The sequence below is a fragment of the Nannobrachium achirus genome (genome assembly GCF_963921795.1).
Source record: "Nannobrachium achirus genome assembly, chromosome: 1".
Taxonomy (NCBI): Eukaryota; Metazoa; Chordata; class Actinopteri; order Myctophiformes; family Myctophidae; genus Nannobrachium; species Nannobrachium achirus.
Genome location: NC_137810.1, coordinates 42,873,558 through 42,893,308, shown reverse-complemented (window position 1 = coordinate 42,893,308; position 19,751 = coordinate 42,873,558). Strand labels below are relative to the sequence as shown.

At 42.5% G+C, this 19,751-nt stretch overlaps 1 protein-coding gene across 1 annotated transcript; it reads right to left on the bottom strand.

The window, feature by feature from the left end:
• Window positions 1–9,062: 9,062 nt before the first annotated feature.
• Window positions 9,063–11,080, bottom strand: nppc (natriuretic peptide C; the record flags this gene model as incomplete). The annotated part of the gene is made up of 2 exons (XM_080723799.1): window positions 9,063–9,335; window positions 10,988–11,080. The coding sequence occupies 2 exons, from the start codon at window positions 11,078–11,080 to the stop codon at window positions 9,063–9,065; spliced, it is 366 nt and encodes a 121-aa protein (XP_080579925.1).
• Window positions 11,081–19,751: the final 8,671 nt, after the last annotated feature.

Below are 19,751 nucleotides of genomic sequence, written 5' to 3'. Positions count from 1 at the left end.
TTCGAGGCTGACTCGGAGCTACACATTCAAAATCAGATGATATCAAATGACGGTTGAGAATCCCCAAGTATCAGTGTTTGACAGATGAAAATAATAATAAGCTCATTCTAATGGTAGATATTTGGGTTTTATCCCCTCTGGCGATGTAACACAACATCTGGTTTTGACTCCTGTCATCCTTCATGCGTTTAATTAATGTCTTTGGTTTCAATCTCAGTGAAGTACATAAAAAAGTCAAGCCGGATACTTCCTCACCCCCGCACATAAACTCCTCTGTGTTAGTTTAACCTTTTGTTACTCGGGGGGATGGGCATTGTTAATCCCGCTGGGAAAACTCGCTTTCAGTTGATGGCTGCTCAGATGAGAATACAAGATCGCTCGCCCCGGGTCAAATCTGGTGACCTTGGAAGTCGGAATACCACCAGGTATTCCTAAACTTAACCGCTGCAGCACTGTGCCTAAACCTAACCTTATTCCTAAACCTAACCAGTAAAACTATGTGTAGTGATGCACGGAAGCGGGGATTGAACCCGGGACTCCCACTCGCCAGTCCAACCAGTCGTGCTAATAGGGCTGAGCCCGATTAGCAGGGCTGTTGTCGCTGGTACTAACTGTGGGGGCTACAGTCACCCCCCTGATCTTTGGAGCTCGCCCTCGCGCTTCACACTTCACGCCGCGGACCGCCGCACACGACGTGGACTTGTCCCTCACGCGAGGATACCACACTCCTCACCCTGCCGACAACGCCAGATTGTAGTGATGCGCGGAAGCGGGGATTGAACCCGGGACTCCCACTCGCCAGTCCAACGCACAACCAGTCGTGCTAATAGGGCTGAGCCCGATTAGCAGGGCTGTTGTCGCTGGTTCATGGCTGGTACTAACTGTGGGGGCTACATATGCCTAAACCTAACCTTATCCCTAAAAGTAACCTCAGTGAAACTATGCCTAAACCTAACCTTATTCCTAAACGTAACCTCAGTAAAACTATGTCTAAACCCAATCTTATTTCTAAACGTTACCTCAGTAAAACTATGCCTAACCCTAACCCTAACCCTAAAAGTAACCTCAGTGAAACTATGCCTAAACCTAACCTTATTTCTAAACGTTACCTCAGTAAAAAACTATGCCTAAACCTAACCTTATTCCTAGACGTAACCTCAGTAAAACCAGCCTAAACCTAACCTTATTCCTAACCTTATTCTTAACCTTAACCTCAGTAAAACGAATACAAGAACCGCTGGGGGCGAGCAGCCCGTGGAAATATACGGGGCGAGTGTTCCTGGTCATGATGAGCGCTGAAGAGGAGCCATTAGGGCAGGGGTCTTCAACGTTTCAGGCCAATGCCTACTAGTCTGCTCTTCTTTTCCCTCTACACCAAACCTCTGTGCCAAAAATAGCCAATCTACAAGCTCACAATGCCTCGCAGCATAAGGCATTGTGAGGTTGTAGATCTGCTATTTTTTGGCTAATGTTCCACTAAGAATATGGATGCTAGGGTTCAAGTGATAAAATATGATCACACAAAGATTTGGCGGACTAGTAACTTTGAGGACCCCTAGGCCGGGGTCCCAGACCCCCTGTTGAAGACCTTTGCATTAGGGTCTAAGAGTCTTACTCAGGGACACCTCGACACTTAAACATGGTTGGGCAGGGAGGTGAACCAGTGACCTTCTGATTATCAGATGGCCCCTCTAGCCACTCAGCTACAAACGTCCTTTAGAGAGTGTAACATTTTAAAGATATGTTTTGGGGCTTTTATGCCTTTTATTAATAGGACAGTAGACTGACAGGAGATGGGGAGAGACACGCAGCAAAGGTAGTCGGGTTTGGGACTCAAACCAGCGACACGCTGTCAGGCTACACTGAGCCTATATGTGGTATGCGCCTGGACTGGTAGGCCAGCGGGAACACCCACTCTCAGTGTTAAATTAACAAAGGGGATTTGACTGTGCACTCGCTGCCCAGGTCTGAGTCTGCTGAACAGGTGTTTAGTATGAAAATGGCCAGGGGAACCATAGCAAATATACATTAAGAGAAAACAAACTTGGATGACACTCAGCCATCTTAACACCATGCAAAGCAATTTAGAGAACACAACTATGAAATAATGGAGATCTGTTATTTTAACCTTTTATTGTCGTCTTAAAAATACTATAATTATGAATTTTGGAACAAAACATTTCCAGAATACACACCAGAGGATAAGTTGTCAGACAGTGTGTACAAGAGGCTGGACTTGGTGGGATGCTCACAGAACGGACATAAAATGCAAAATCAGTATTCAAATTAAATTTGTTAAAAACAAATACAAGAGATTTGTATGTACAGTGAGTCACAGTAAACTCTTCAGTGTTCATTTAACGGTGCTGAAAGTGACATTTCGATTTACATTCCACCATAATAAAATAAAAAAAATAAAAAACATTTTACTATGTATCTGTGAAACCTGTTGTTGTTTACTCACTCATTCTGCATTGGTCTCTCCACTAGGAATGGGATGATAATCGTTATCGTTTATCGTGATGGAAATAATAAGCACAATAATCGCAACGTTGAGATTTTAGTTTATCGTGAATCTTTCCTCTATATGAAGAGGACAATTCATCTATGATGAATTAGCTTTGGTTGAGCAACTTGAGCTGCAAATGTAGTATCACTCAAAGGGATAGTTCACCGCAAAGAATCGATTAATCACTCTATGGAGACTTGAATTCATGGATATTTCTTTGTTTTTGTTGCATTCCTAAGGCAATAATTTGATGTCCAGTGGTGGTTCCCTATGGAGACACAAAGTGCCTTAGGAATGCGACAAAAACTTGAAAATATCCATGAATTCAAGTATGCATGACTGAGGTGAAAAAATATATTTTGGGGGTGAACTATCCCTTTAAACCCTCTATACTTGATAAAACAGACCTGTAAAGAGTGCGTTTGGTACGCTCTCATTTCACACTACAAAAGATTCGCCAGAAATACCAGATCTACAGGTCTTCTGAGCTTGTAGATCGTTCCCTGCAGAATAGGGATGTTAAAGGACAACTTTGTTTTTTTACAACAAGGGTTCATATTTTAGATTGTAATTAGAGAAAAGAAAATGTGAGTGTTAAAATGTTTTCATTTGCTTCGTTCTATTGTTTTATCGTATTTACCGTGCTAAAATGTGGGGCATGCGTACGCATGGGGCCATGCGTACGCATGGGGGCATGCGTACGCATGGGGGCATGCGTACAAGTGGCTAAATATGTCTTTTTAGACACAATAAGCCAGCAGTTTCTTTATTGATATTTACAGTAACACTTCTAGCCCCCATAAGTCACATCCAACCATGAAAGGTTGCGTTGTATCTTGGGAATGGGCTTATTCTGTGTAAAATGACATATTTAGCTACTTGTACACATGCCCCCAACCACTGAAATAAGAATCTCTAAAACAATAGATAGAAGTAAATGAAATAATGTTAACACTCATCTTTTATATTCTTTAATTACAATCTAAAATATGAACCCTTGTTGTAAACAACTAAAGTTGTCCTTTAAGCATATTGTGATTATTGCGATGAAATCTTTAATCACAATTATTTTTGCCACAATAATCCTGACATGTAATTTCCATCTTGTCCCATCCTTACTCTCCACAGGTGGTTGCAACCTCCTGCAGACTTGCTGTTGAATTGCTCCTAAGTAACGAATGTTCCAACGGACAACCCTGCCATCGATGTTGATGTTACATTATGTCCATCACCTTACCATTCCACAACACTGTGAGTAATGCAATTCATTTTAACATGATCTGTTTGTGAATCCTAACAGTTTCCCGATTTTTTTCTATCACGTGATATTACCTTCACCACAGTTTCTAGTTAGATAAGAAGAGACATCACTCCTAGTCCTAAGTTGCCTTGAGATCACAATGGTTATTCATTAAGTATATAAGACAGATATCTTTATCTCTATAATGCTTGGAAGAGAAGGCCAGCACATCTTTTTTCCCCCTGGGGAAAAATTGTTTATGACACCCTGGCCAACGCTCCAAGGGTGTTAGACTCTTCTCCCTCCTGGATCCCAAACTTTGGAAGGACCCCCCACCCCCCCATCTTCCCCACCTCAATCACAACTGTAAACTCACTCCCCGTTTTCCACAGACTCTCTCACCCCCTATCACTCCCCCTTATTACTCCTTGTATCATTGATAGATGCTCATGTTATTTATACAGATGTATTTTGGTTACTTCTCTGTGGGGTAGAAACCTCATAGGTCCAAAACTGTTACTTTTCAGGATGCAAATTCCAAAACGGCAAAAGCATTAAATCTACAATCTCAAAACGTGCTGCTTCCAGGCGCGTTTCAAGCTTGCAGATCTGTTACTTTTGATGCTTTTGTGTGACGCTATGGTATGATCAAGCAGGGCATTCATTAAAAAAAACACACAAAAAGTTTGAATATTGAGATAGGAGGTTTCTGCCCGACAGCAACGATATGTTATGTTATTAGAGATATACGGTTTGCTTGACCACAAATGCTAAGCATGACATTTAGAAGACAGCAGACAGGTGCTAGGTTTGATGTTTACCTGGCATCCTAGTCAATTTACAACACTTTTTTCTGACCATTTACATACCCTTTCATTTGGTGACTGGAGTCATGCCATACCATGCATTTTTTAAGTTGCTATGAAGATCTGATAAATGCCTAAAACTGTCATTATTATAAATTGAGTCTACCTGGGTGGTTTAGTGGATGTGTAGTTTGTGTGCTTATAGATCTGCAACTAAGTGCACAGTAAATCAAGCATACCATTAGCAGGTGTCCTCTTTTCTGAACATCTGTTTTCTCAGCTTGATGCTGCCCTCTACTGTTTAAATAGTTCAAGCTTTGATTATGATCACCCTTACTTCAGCTCATTTTGGCTATCCTGATCCTGAGTATACAGGCACATTTGTTGTTCATTGTAAATCTGAGCTCATCAAAGTTATTAGAATTATAGCTATCATACATCTTTAGATTCTAGTCAGTGATATTATTTATACCTTTATCTTCATTCTTCTGCTTCAACGCAGACACACTTGCAACAACCACAGTCCTCTAGCTACTGCTGGTTAGTTAGACTATGTGGCTATAAAGTTGAGCTTGACTCTGCTCCAACGAGGAGGACAGCAGAGTCCCTTCTTCCAATCTTCCGTTGTAACTCAAATCTTTATCTCTTTAAGAAAATGTTCTCTCCCAGCCTAAATCATATCCCCACCTGCCTTTTCTACTCTACTTGCGATGAAAATTCTCCAGGGTTGGCCCCTTTTTTGACTGGAGCGCTTGGCTCACCAGGTTCAATTATTTGAATGCTTTGGCTTTGACACGAACATTCCTTATTACCGGTATATTATTACTACTACGACTACTACTACTACGACTACTGGTATTCTTGTGGTGTTTGCCTGCATGTACTGTGCACTTCATACCATGTTGTGCATATATGGTTGGAAGTCAGTTTAGGTCAATTAAAATGTTGTTTTTAAAAACGTGCTCTGCCTTCATGCCTCCATTAAGGTGAGACTTTGTACTGCACTGACAGGTTTCAATATAGAACAACACTGCCTCTAATTAATTATTAATGTCACAAGTATGCATGCTATATAAGCCCCGAGCAAGTGTCTCATCTCTTACATATCCGTTGGAACCTCAGTGCATAGAAAACCCCCTTCCTTGTCCGACAAAAACTCAAGAGGAGACTTGTAAGTGCACATGGAATGTTCATTTTTTATCATTTTGAAAACATTTACAACTATTTGAGACAAAAGAGGGAAAAAAAGTTACAAACGGAATTGACCTGCAGTTTGCATCCATTTTCAAAATGTTACATAAATAAAACTCATATTTATAAATATCTCTTTTTATAAACATATAAATAGTTTTTTCGTTTTTAAACATAAATACATTTATGCAGAGAGGGGTGTGTGGAGTACATGAATGTACAGTCAGCAGCAGCAACAATATACAGCTTTGCGGTTTTGTAGTTTTTACACCATTGTCCTCCATTCTTTGTAATACGTCTGTGTATGTCTGGTGGTGTTTCGTTATGTTATGCATATTATGGTCGTTTTTGTTTTGTAGCGTTGTCGTTGTTGTCGTCATCTCAGTCCACATTATGCTGGTCCTGGTGGCTTTGTTTTTCGTACCGAAAATCCGTCACTTGGTGGGATTTCTTTTTCTTCCTTGGGGAGAACAAACTGAATCCATGTCGTCCAAACACATCGTCCAGAGTTCTAGAGAGAGAGAAGAGAGAGACAAGTGTGGTTAGGTTATGCTGTTGGACCAAACTTTAATGACATTCAATTATTTCATTCAAATGTTTTCTGTTGTTCATTCATTCACAAATCTTGCTATACAGTAATAACCATCCATCCATCCATCCATCCATGTCTCTCTGCTTTTGACCTCACTATTTTTGACAATTTCTCTAAACCTTTAATACAAAAAAATAAATAAATGATAAAATAACAGATCTAACAAAAGCTCACAACGCATTGCAAAGAGACACATTGTGAGCTTGTATACTGAGCTTAATAAGTTGGAAATAAAATGTGCCCCCCCCCCCCTTTGTTTCGCAAATCGAACCCAGCATCCATCCATCCATCCATCCATCCATCCATCCATCCATCCATCCATTAATTCATTCATTCATTCATCAGTTAATTATCACATTCACATTCTTCACGTCAGTGGCCTAACACTATAGCAACACAGTTTTGGCCTTCTAGTACACAACTCCAAGCCAGATTCCCCCTGTGTTCATTTATACATAGCAGCACCGCGGGAGGAAACGGAGGTGTCAAACACAGACACAAACACGCGCACACAAGCTTGCGCGCGCGCACACACACACACGCACGCACACGCACACGCACACGCACACACACACACACACACACACACACACACACACACACACACACTTAGTCACAAACAAACACATTGGTGAGTCAGGTTGTGTCCAGGCATGAAACACAGACACACAACAACCACAAGAAGGCCTTGTCTCAGTGGGACTAACGGTGTGTCACCTGGGTCTCCTCGCTGCCTCATGTTCTCACTTCCAACCCGCTAGCGTTTTCTCAAGGTTTTTTTTTAGGCTTTAATAGATAAAGCACTTCCCGGAAAAAACTAATTGCACAAAATGTGTGTGTGTCTGCTTGCCTGCATGCCATGCACAGGCCTACAACCCTCACTTTAACTTATACCTCTCTCTCTCTCTCTCTCTCTCTCTCTCTCTCTCTCTCTCTCTCTCTCTCTCTCTCTCTCTCTCTCTCTCTCTGTCACGTAGCCTATGATCTGCTTCTTAATTTTTATGAATGACCTTTGTTCTTGTGCTTTAGCTAATCTGTGCCATGTGGCGCAGGTCCAAACATAATGAGATGTGATCATTCATCTATGATGATGATGATGTGTACCAGTTACGAGCGTTGGATTTCCTACGCTGCTAAAATCCTCAGCGTTAACTTAACTCTGAGCGCCCGCAAAATGTAACCAAACTGACTCGTTGATACACTCTCAGAGTTACGAATGGATGAATTGAACACTGACTATTTTACTGTGTAAAAGACCAAATGGAGCGGCTCCCATAGGTCGACACGAAAATCAAAATCCTTAGCTTTCTTTAAAACACTTTTGGGTTTAAATGAACTCTGGTTCAAGTAAGGCTTTCTCGATTTCTCGAACATCAAAAAGGAACTTCGCTTTTGTCCCCGGAAGTCAACATAATATCATTTAGAGACGTTCTGTGACTGTCCCCTACAGACAGGTACAGGAGGTCACAGAACTTAATTGCGGTTATGATCACCAAGGACAATGGTAGCAATCGACATCAGTGGCAGTCTGACGTAATGGGATTTCCTCTATCAAGCTGACCCCCGACCCAGACCATAATCTGATGCATGACCTCATCTTCAATCTGAGACAGTCAGTCCGTGCTCGATCGCAGCACTCTACTTCTGACCGTGCCAGGCAGGCAGCAGGGCAGGCTGGCGCTGAATGTGGGATTATATTAGGCTAATAAATGTGTTCTCCGCCTTTTCTGGATCAGGGCCCTGCACTTGAAAATCTTGAAGGCGTTATCGGCCCACCCATCTGACCACTTAACACGGCAGCCACGCCAGCAGTAAAGTACATATTTGGCTTGTGACCCCCTGGAACCGCCTCAAGGACCCCTTGGCCGGTCCCCGGACCCCACTTTGAAAACCACGTCTGTTTACCAAAACTATCATGACATTTCTTTCTTTCTGTCTTTCTTTCTTTGGTTTCTGTGGGGACCAGGGAACGCCATGGGTCCTTGAGGGGGTCTAAAGGGCTCCCCAGCCAAACGAGTATAGGCCTAAATGAATATTTCCAAATTTCTATTCCCTTTTTAATGACTCTGTGTGGCTGGTGGCTGTCATCCTGTTTCAGTATCACCACCCAGAATTAATTTATATAGTGTAGTTAAGACATTAAGACAGTTTAAATGTATTGAACTCAAAACATATATTGTTTCAAAAGGGTTTCCATGGCCTAAAGTCAATTTGGGGTTCTGAGGTTTGAAAATGTTTCAAAACCTCTGGCCTAAAGGCTACATATCATCATTTTGAAGATATGTAGTTTAGGACAGTGGTTCTCAAACCTTTTCATGTCAAGGACCCCCAAATTGACATTTATTAGCCTGCGGACCCCCCATTTGAAAACATATGCCTGGGACCCCCATAAGAGAAGCTTTTACGGCTCTATAGCAGTGATTCTAATGATTTTAGTGATTTTAATTTCAAGCTACGCCCATGTACCCCCATTTATGGCATTTCTATCACTGGGACCCCAATTTATATTGTAAAATCAATGTTAATTTAACTCTGAGACTGAGAGTGTACACTATCTGAATTACAGACCCATAAGGGTCTATTTGGTTCCTATCTATGATTTAGCTGGGGACCCCCTGGAACTCCCTCAAGGACCCCTGGGGGTCCCCGGACCCCACTTTAAGAACCACTGGTTTAGAAGGAGACGCCACTTCACTCACCAACACAGTTCGCTGCTCCGTCGCTCTAACAGCCCATGCCGCTGATGGTTCCTATCCTATCCATCTTGTGTCCGAAGCAGCCGCTCCGGGCCGCGGACCCCCCTTTCTTGTTGCCCGACTTGTGTCTCCTCGGCGCGGGCTGGTCGTTCAGGAGGCGCGCCCACATTCCCTTGGCGCGCGTGTCCATGCGCAGGTCCCGCAGCAAGCGTATCCGAGAGCGCATGTTATCCAGTCTCCTCTCCCTCTCGTCCGACTCCAGCATCTCCGCCAGCTCCTCGCCCAGCAAACTCCTGAGAGACTGCAAGAACATGAACGAAGCACACGGGCGTTACCAATGCTATTCCACAAACCACAGATAAACAGGCTTATTTTATGCAATAAAGAGACAAGTACTTGTGCGAGAGGCAAGAGCCCATGTAAAATAGAGATGTACAAATGAGAAAGCGAGAGACGGAAATTAATGTGAACTATCCACGATTCAGGCTATTTTTGAAACACCGTGTTTAAAGTGCCTAGTGCACATTTTATTAACCTTACCGATTTTACGCGCGCCAGTAAAGTGTAATTGAAATGTGGATAATACATGCCGGACCTGTCTGCACTTGCCTCCCATCGGATGAAATCAAATAGCAGGTTGGAACTCATGTCTAACTTCCGAACAGCTTCACAACAAGACTGCATATATTGCCTGCTGTCATCCAGGGCCAAAACAAAAGCTGAAATGCGGTCACGGCCAAACGCTTAATTCATAGACTCCATCGCTTGTCAAAAAGAACAGATCTACCCCTGGATCTACCAGCTAATAAAGCAGTGCACCTTATAGCTTGTAGATCTGTTCTTTTTGGAAAGCAACACTATAGGTTCCCTGGATCACGGTCACGGACCAGTTTGTATGGGTCAACACTCAACTAAAAATCAATTTTTCTTTTCCTACCAAAAATATAATATACATTTAAAAAGATGGAAAACCTTTTGAAATATATCATTTTATGTTTAGAAAAATGTATATATGCCTATTTTAGAAGTCTATAAATGTTCAAACAAACAAGCAAACACATCTAATACAATCCATAAATAATATACGATAATAATTAAGAAGTTGTGAAAATAGCCGATCTTCAAGCTCACAATGCAGCGCAAAGCAACGTCTAATTCTCTTTTGGGTCTGCTAAAAAGTTTGGGAGCCACTGGCCTATATAGCCTATTTGGCTTTAAATGGAGAAAAACAGGTGCTTGTAGTCTAATACCACTCTATTCTGAAATTAGGCTACATGCTATCAAGTCGAACTCCTAATCATTATAAGTCACATTAACTCTTGGATATTACTTTGGACATACTGACTCAGAATCCATGTCGATTGGACCAATTGATGCTGTGCGTAATGATCATTTTACGCGCGGAAAGGTTTTGTCTGGGATTTTGACTGAAGAGTCGGGGGAAATCACTCCATGTTAAAATATCTTCATAATGTTATATGTTCACCATAATTTATGAAAAATGGTATCGCCTATAAAGTATATCCTCTGTTCCAGATGTTTCTTTATGGGCGCCTTTTAGACGCTTTCCTCGTTCGTTTATAGTGAGAGAACAACCTGCCCATAATATTTTAAAATCCAAGCAACCTGTTTTTTATATAGGCCTATCATCCTAAATCCTTGGCAAGGGGTTATCATGTATTGTATCTTTATATATGGCATCATTACATATTTAATTGTGGAATGCACAGCACACTGAAGATCAGAGCCCCAAACAAAAACTAAACAATAAGCCTATAAAACGTGTGTTACCATTGCCAAATCAGCCAGTCGCCCAAATAAGAACCCACATCTAATTGACTCACATCGTAAAAATTGCACTAAAGCATCAGATCAATAATTTGGGTGCGCAAAACTTGTATTCTTTTGCGATGTCACAATTAATTGTAAAGGAGACCAGTCTGTCTTTCTTACCTTCTGCTGGTCCTGGGTTAATGGTTTCGCTCCCGTTCTGACTGAAAGCAGGGTGATCATAAGTCCACAAGCCACCAAGTGCGAGAAGTTCATTCTGACAAGTTTCTCTCTGTTTCAAGTGTTGTGTATGAAGACGAATAAGGGATTCCTCTCTTTACGCAGCAGTTCACCCAGAGCAGAGGAACGATGGCAACGGTATGAAGCCCTCTGAGCCTTATTCTCTCTCTTAGTCCCGTGTGCTCTTTACTCCAAAGCTCCTCAAGGTCTACTCTAACTCTGAGAATTACTACCCAGCGCTTTATAGCCAGCAGAGATGATGTCACGCTAACCTGCGCAATGGTCCTCCTTCTCCTCGGTACCTTGCCAATTCTCTGTTTCTCTCTGCACGTCTGTCTGTCTGTCTGTCTGCCTCTCTCTCTCTCTCTCTCTCTCTCTCTCTCTCTCTCTCTCTCTCTCTCGCCCTCTCCCTCTCGCTCTCGCTCTCGCTCTCTCTCACTACTACCTGCGTCTGAGAACGTCACACAAGTGACTAATTAAATGAGGCAGACAAGCTCCGGTCATCATCGTGGGTTTGGAGGGGAAATGAAATGAGATGTAGAAACTATACCGTTGCCCCATCACAGACAGCTTCGCTTGGGATGCTGTGAGTGACTGGGGTTTAGTGTGTGTCACTGGCTCGGACGCATCAAGACATAAAACCATCTCTCCAATAAGCAGGGAGACGGAGTTCCAAAACTACCAGGCCAGGGTGGTTATCCTGGTCGACTAAATATAGTCAAGGTTCTCATTTCCAAACTATTTCAAGGTCTTCCCTGAACTCTGACAGTGGACCAAATGGACCCATTTGACTTGTAAGTTGTAAGGGTCAATTTAGACGCCCCTAAAGGAACATAGAGTCCCTGGAATCCACTTTGAGAACCCCTGGCACTATTAGACCGATTTATGTTGCCAGCTAGGCTACCTGGTCTATACGTGCATAATCAAACAAACCAGCTTCAAGCACTTGTCTTGATGCTGGAAAAATACCCAATGTAGACGTCTGACTTCTGACATGCCATCATTTTAAAGTCACCCTAAAACTGATTCTAATTAATTATGTCAGAGTCCGCTTTGCACGTTGCGTCATGGGTTTTGATGTGATGTCATTTCGTTATTAAAATTAAACCACTTTCAACCTGGCCCCCCTATTTTGGGGAAATAGTGACAATGGTGAAAATAGCAGATCTACAAGCTCATAACGCATCATGACTACTATATTAGTTATAATATAGGCATATTGATGAAGTATAAAATTAAGCTCTCACATTTACTCAAAACTTGCCCCATTGGGCTGTGCGCTGTATAGCTGTGTTGTGTGTGCCCTGGCGGCTGGCAGGCTCGCAGCTACAACCCTTATCCATTTGTAACTCAAGTGTACACTCCAAATGGATCCTTACGGGTTACATGTGTAGGCCTACACTCCAAGAGTTAACAGAGGGTTAGCTGCTGTGAGGGGTTTCTCTTGCTTTGACACGGCCACGATTAAGCCTGCAGTCAATGCGTCTGCAGTGGCACGAACAAAGAAATACGCATGGACATCTTGAATAGAACACACACACACACACACACACACACACACACACACACACACACACACACACACACACACACACACACACACACTCACACACACACAGCATTCTGCTTCTCCTGTGTGTTTCAGGCAGCCTCCTCTGTTAAACTGCAGGCAGCCACCTGCTCTCTGCTCCGGTGGAGCGCACCGCACCTCATCCAGTGCAGTTGCATTACGCACTAGTAGGCACTACTATCACGACTCTAGTCTGTTGACGGTCTCCCTGTATGCTTCGCATCATTTGCTGAATTGTGGAGATGCAGAGTTTCACGGGCAGGCAGCACATACCATGCATTTCGCAGGCGGGTAGCAGCACACGAGTCCACACGCGCGCGTGATCCCAACAACGTAAATGATGCTTCTTGCCGACACGAGTGGAAAACTCGCAGGCGGCACCGTCTGTTTTGGAACGCAGAGTGGCAGTATTCGCTGTGCTGTGTCGAGAAGCCAGACGTGCCATCCCAGTGTGAAACTTTCTAACGAATTAATGTTCTGACTGTGTGTGCCATGGTGTTTAATTGTTGTTCTTTTGCGTTCATTCTTTTTACGCACAAAATACAAAACTCCCTTTATTTATTTTTTTATGAATAAACCTTTCATTGTAACACCTAAGGGGGGTAACAACAAGCAATAAATCCGTCGGAGGAGGTGTCATATGTCTGTACAAACTTGCTGGGGTTTGACCAGCCTCAAGCCTTATTAAAACTTCATCTTAGAACAGTGTCCCACGTAAATCGCGGTAGCCTACTGCTGTATGGCGAATCATATATTCAGCTTTAGGTATTAGAGCGGCATCCCATTAGAATAGTGGTTCTCAAAGTGTGGTCCGGGGTCCCCCCCTAGCCTAGGGGTCCTTGCAGTGCAGGGGCCAGGGGGCCCCCAGCATTAATATCTGTTTAACCCGGTCACTGATGTGCTTAAGGTGCATAGGCCTACTATCTTACCTTACCCCTTATTCCTAAACTTTTTAGGCATTATACGCCAATATGTGACTTTGTGGGCACAGTAGGCCTATGTCCATGTGTACTGTATGTGTATAGGCCTATTTACAGTGTTTCTCCATTCTATCAAATAGCCTATGTCATGTCGCATCTGTATGTCCTTTTTTCTAAGTGTTTGTATCAAATACTGATGTTGTTCCTATCCTGTGACGTCATGTGGATCTATCATCAGCAGTAGCAGTAGCAGCACCGCTGCTACTGCTACTGTCACGTTGGTGTGATTATTATTTTTAAACTATTTTTAAAAATATTGAATAGTTCAAAAACCCGATCGACAAGCTGACAACGAGTCGATGTAGATGTCGGCTATTTTCACTATTTTAAAAATGTTTTTCAAAATTGTACATTTTTTTTTAGGCATAAGGAGTAAGAGCTATTAGGACCCTGGGCTGTAATAGGAAGCATCCTCAAGGAAGCATACTAGGGCCTTTACTGTTCCTAATTTACATTAATGACATCATGACATCAGCATCTGTAATTTGTGACTCGGTCTTGGACGAGAACAATTCTCAGGTTGAAAAATCCCTTATAGCTCTGAGCTGCATGGGTAAAATCTACACATTGCTCACTGATGACAAACTATCATTACACCTTTGTTGAATCCATTCTTTTTGGGTCCAAAATTAACCTCAGTAGGGCCACAGAGTCAGACTTTACTATCAGAGTGGGTTGTCACAAGAAAAGAAGAGATTACAGTACATCAGGGTTGTATATTTTAGATAACAATCTTTCTGGTGATACAATGGCAACAAAAGTCATCAAGAAAGTTAAAGAAGAAAGAATACATTTTTTGGGTCGTTGGTCATTGTAGGAATGTACTGAGGACACTATAGCTGGAGCACTCATACAATGTCTTTTTTTTTTACTTGAATGCATCCTTGGTGCATTCATAGTATGACCTTTGCTGCGTCTCCTGCTTTAGTCTACTGCCCTATCAATGAAGGCATAAAAGCCTAAAAACTAATCTTGGAAAAAACGTTTACATTTTAACAACACCAACAACATCCATAGACCATTTAAAGACAGGTATTCAATTCAAACTACCATAGGTCAAATAATAAAAGTTTGCACACTGTATCTCCCTTTGACAACTTTATTTTGGTTGAACCTACTGTAAGTGGGCTGAAACTGAGAGCCGTTTTTTGAGCACAATGCTCTTCTCATCTTTTTCTTTTTTTGCAAAGTGTCCCCGCAATCGGATGCTGTGTTCATGATATGAGGCATTTTGTTCAAAACGGGCCACTCCTGCAAACCTAAGATGTCAATCTAGGCCAATCAGAAAGGAATATGAGAAATGAAACAGATCCGTCACATGACTGAGTGTTTTACATAAATTGGCCTCCTGGTGGCGCTATAAAAGGCAGATGTGAAAAGTGCAGGACAAAGATTTTTCCTTGGCCTCTTGGAAGTGCGAGTACACAGATTGGTGCAGTTATAGGTTAAAAAAAGAAAAAAAAAAAAAACACTTGGATTAGACCAGTGGTTCTCAAAGTGGGGTCTGGGGAGCCCCAGGGGTCCTTGGGCATTCCGGGGGGTCCCCTACAAAATGTGTTAATATACCGGTAGCACCACTATCATTTTAACCACTTAATCCATGTATACGTTGGCTCTGCAAAAATAGCAGAGCTACCGGTACAAGCTTTGAATTCACCCTTTGTCAGCCTTCTGATTGGTCTCTGACTGACCAACCAGCAGGCCTTATCTGCCTTAATTGTCCCGCCCTGGTTCCGCCTTTTTAATGTTGAATTAGCTAAAACATAATTTTTGGAGAAATAAAAACATTTAAAAACATGCCCAGTCACTACTGCACCTGAGAGGCTCCTTTTGACTGAAACCAAGTTTAAAATGAGAATTGAATACACAAAATAACAATAAGAAGCAACTGAATTTCAATTGTAGTGGATGTAGAGAAAGGACTTTTTACCGAAGGTCTTAAAGGAGTGTGGATCACTAGCATCCTTTAAAATCGCCCTGAAAAACCACTTACAGGCAGCAGCAGTTTACAACTGGTAAAAACAAACCTAGCCCAGCCCAGCCCTATACCCTCCCCTGCCCCTTCAAACAAACCTAGCCCAGCCCAGCCCTACCCTCCCCTGCCCCTTCTTTGTATATACTTACTGTTTGTAATGATTTTTTAGATATCTGACTATATCTACTTACTGTGTTCTATTCGTCTGTCATTCAATGTTATATGAGATATTTTAATGATTTCCTGTGGAAATAAGCTTAGTCTTTTCTAGGATCTCCTTTTAGTAGACGTTGTACCAGTGAAATGTACCGTCATGAAACTGTACCTTTTCCTATGCAAACTTCTAATAAAGTCTTCAATCAATCAATCAATCAATCTCGCTCTTATTAGCTGTAATTTTTTTTTCATGCATCACCGTAAACGATGGATGACCAGACTCGATGCTCGCTGCTCTGTAAAACACTTTTAATCATCACACAGCGAAGAGAAACTATTAACTAATGATGCAGCTCTTTGAGTTGGTAAAGCTTCCAACTTTCATCACAGCATTATGAGCGCATTTGCGTCCCAATCAGACTAAAAATAGGTCAGATATAATTGCGACTGTATGGTCGCAGTTTAGTTGCGACCGTCAGGGAGCAGTTTACTATGAAAACCTCCACCGGCCGTCCGTCCGTCGGTCACACGTCACACGTCACACCTTTGCCCTGCTCATATCTCCGCATCAGTATGACATCACACCACATGTGTACACAAACCTTTGTGTACGTTGCTGTGGCAACAGTCTGTTGTTGCTGGTTTGTTAGTGTACGTTAGCAACCACCTTAGCAACCATGGTTTTACCCTAGCAACCAACTGTTTACCCTAGCAACCAACTGTTTACCATAGCAACCATGTTTTTTTACCCTAGCAACCAACTGTTTACCATAGCAACCAGATACGCAGAGCAGGGATCTCCATATATGGGCATAAACAGGTGACATCACACTGATGTCAGATACTCAGAGCAGGGATTTCTCCATAATATATGGGCATAAAAGGGATTCTGTTAGGGATCTCCATATATGGGCATAAAAGGGATTCTGTTAGGGATCTCCATATATGGGCATACAAGGGATTCTGTTAGGGATCTCCATATATGGGCATAAAAGGGATTCTGTTAGGGATCTCCATATATGGGCATAAAAGGGATTCTGTTAGGGATCTCCATATATGGGCATAAAAGGGATTCTGTTAGGGATCTCCATATATGGGCATAAAAGGGATTCTGTTAGGGATCTCCATATATGGGCATAAAAGGGATTCTGTTAGCTGTTAGTGATCTCCATATATGGGCATAAAAGGGATGCTGTTAGGGATCTCCATATATGGGCATAAAAGGGATTCTGTTAGGGATCTCCATATATGGGCATGAAAGGGATTCTGTTAGGGATCTCCATATATGGGCATAAAAGGGATTGTATCCCAGATGATGCCCTGTTAGGAGATCCACACTAACAGAATCCATATATGGTCCTACCGACAGCTGCTATAAGCCAACCCTGGCGATAAGGTCTGAGTCGAAGAAATGCTTCTTTCCTGGCAAGAATTGCCCCTTTATACTGTAGGGCTCGTTTGTGTATTGTATGACATCACGCCACATCATCGGCTGAGGACTGTGTGATGTCAACATATCTCCATATATGGAGACATAAGTTGCTCATGCCCAAATATGGGCTGGTGAGGTCAGACTTAGTGTGATGCATAGGTTATCTCCATACATGGAGATTCAACTTCAATGAGTAACCATGGCAAACTGTCAACTGCCCGTATGTCTTGATAATTGGTAAAACAACTTTTGGCCTATTTGTGGAGATAAGCGACCAACGGTCGCTTATCTCCCAATTAGGGAGTCTTACTGGTATCAAAACCTCCACCGGCCGGCCGTCCGTCCGTCGGTCACACGTCACACGTCACACCTTTGCCCTGCTCATATCTCCGCATCAGTATGACATCACACTGCTGACATCAGTATGACATCGGCAGCCATAGTTACACCTGGAATGTTGAATCTCCATATATGGAGATAACCTACGCATCACACAAAGTCTGACCTCACCAGCCCATACTTGGGCATGGACGACTTATATCTCCATATACGGAGATGGCCATATATGGAGATACGATGACATCACAGAGTCCACAGCTGATGATGTGGCGTGATGTCATACAATACACAAACAAGCCCTATATAGGGGCAATTCTCACCAGGGAAGAGAGCATTCCCCACTAGCTGAGTATCTTAAGATGGTTGGATGTGATGATAAGCTATAAGCTTAGTTGATCCTGGCGATAAGGTCTGAGTCGAGGAATGCTCTCTTCCCTGGTGTTTTAACTGTTATTATTGTCTCCTTTCATGCACCTGCTTGTCAAAAAAAAAAACGTCAAAAATGACGGTATGCGTTTTCACTGTGGGGAAATTTGTATTCTTCAGGTACTTTCAGCAAAAATTACTAGGTATTTTGCCGTCAAATTTCGGACTCCAAAACCTCCGGAACACAAAATAAGTGGCCGTTTTCACATGGCGCTGTGAATTTCAAAATTGCCATAATTTTTAAAAAAACGTCCAGAAGTTTTGCTCAATGAAAACGGGGGCATAACTGAGCAGAGCTCAGTTGAGTGTGGGCTGCCATGGAGAGAGGTTGACAGACACCTGGTCTTTCTTATCAAAGTTAAGTTGCCTTATTCTGAGTTGTGTTCTTTTGAGTTGTAGTTTCTTTCTGTTATCCAGGCCTGGAATGTAATTAATATCTTTATTTTACCTGCAAGCCTGCCTCATGTCCAAATGTCATGACATTTTAAAGGGTTTTGTCTGACTTTTAAGCCTCTCTACAATTCCATATCCATACAAAGCAGTCCAGAAAGGGGAAAAAAGCAGTTACATGCAGCAACAGCCAAACAGAAGCCTGAAATTCCACACAGTGCAACGTGTCTCTGAAAGTCAGAGACTAATGTGCTGCTGGCCAAGCAGCCCGCACGCACTGTATACTAGCCTAGTGGTTCCCAAACCTTTTAGCTCGAGACCCAAAAGAGAGATCAGACGTTTGCCCGGGGACCCAAACTAGTGAAAAGAGCAGATCTACAAGCTTTTGGGGGAATGTTTTTTGAAAATGTTTTGAAATAATAACTAGTAAGACGCCTCAGGTTGACATGCCAATTCTTGGCCATCTGGCCAGTGATGTATATTGGACCATAGGAGACCCCTGGTACCCACATATGGAGATCCATGTACTGTATGGAGATATGCTGTGAGAGCCAAAACATGCTTACTCAGTTATTCGTTATATGAAAGTCCATTGATGTCTATGACATCTGACATCATACCCTTTTATGCCCATACATGCGGATATCCCTGTCTGTAGAACCATTCTTCTTCTTTCACACTTTTATCATCGTCCTTGATGATTGTTTGACGACATTTTATTTCACAAGATTTCTTGTTACTTCTCTTGTTACTTAGGGGAGGCCATGGGGCTGGCTGTCATCTTCTCAACCTTACTGACGTCCCCCGTGTGGTATGTGGCCAATGAGGCCTCCATATAATGGTCATTCCCATATGAAGTCCCGTGAGATATGGGCTTAATGTTGATGACATCAGGGAACTCCATGTTTGAGCATAAAAGGGATTCTGTTAGTGTGACATCACAGTGAAGCCAGAGCGTGATGTCAGAGCGATGTGTAGATGTAGAACTAACTCACTTCAGAGCCCGGACAACAAACATTGAGCGCTTTGTGCCAAGATGTAGGCCAGATGTAGGCCACGCTTCAGGACCCGGACAAAGCCAGATAGATGTTGGAGCTTAGCTCCTTCCAGGAGCACCACTCAAAACACATGTGTGTGGGGTATTTTCAAACCTTTATTTGATTGACATAGTGAAGAGAGACAGGGAATGGCAGGAGAGACAGATGAGGAAAGACACACAGCGAAGAGCCTCCGTTCGGATTCGAACCCAGGTGGAAGAAAAATTAGCAATCAAATATCAAACTATGTACAGTACCAATATATTTACACATAGCATATACATCCATACTGTATGTATTTACATCAGGTTTAGACATAAGAAAGCAGCTTGTATACTGTTCATGCTAGGCATTAAGGTGCAAGAAGAATAACAGTGTGTTGTCCGTGAGATTAAGGTGCAC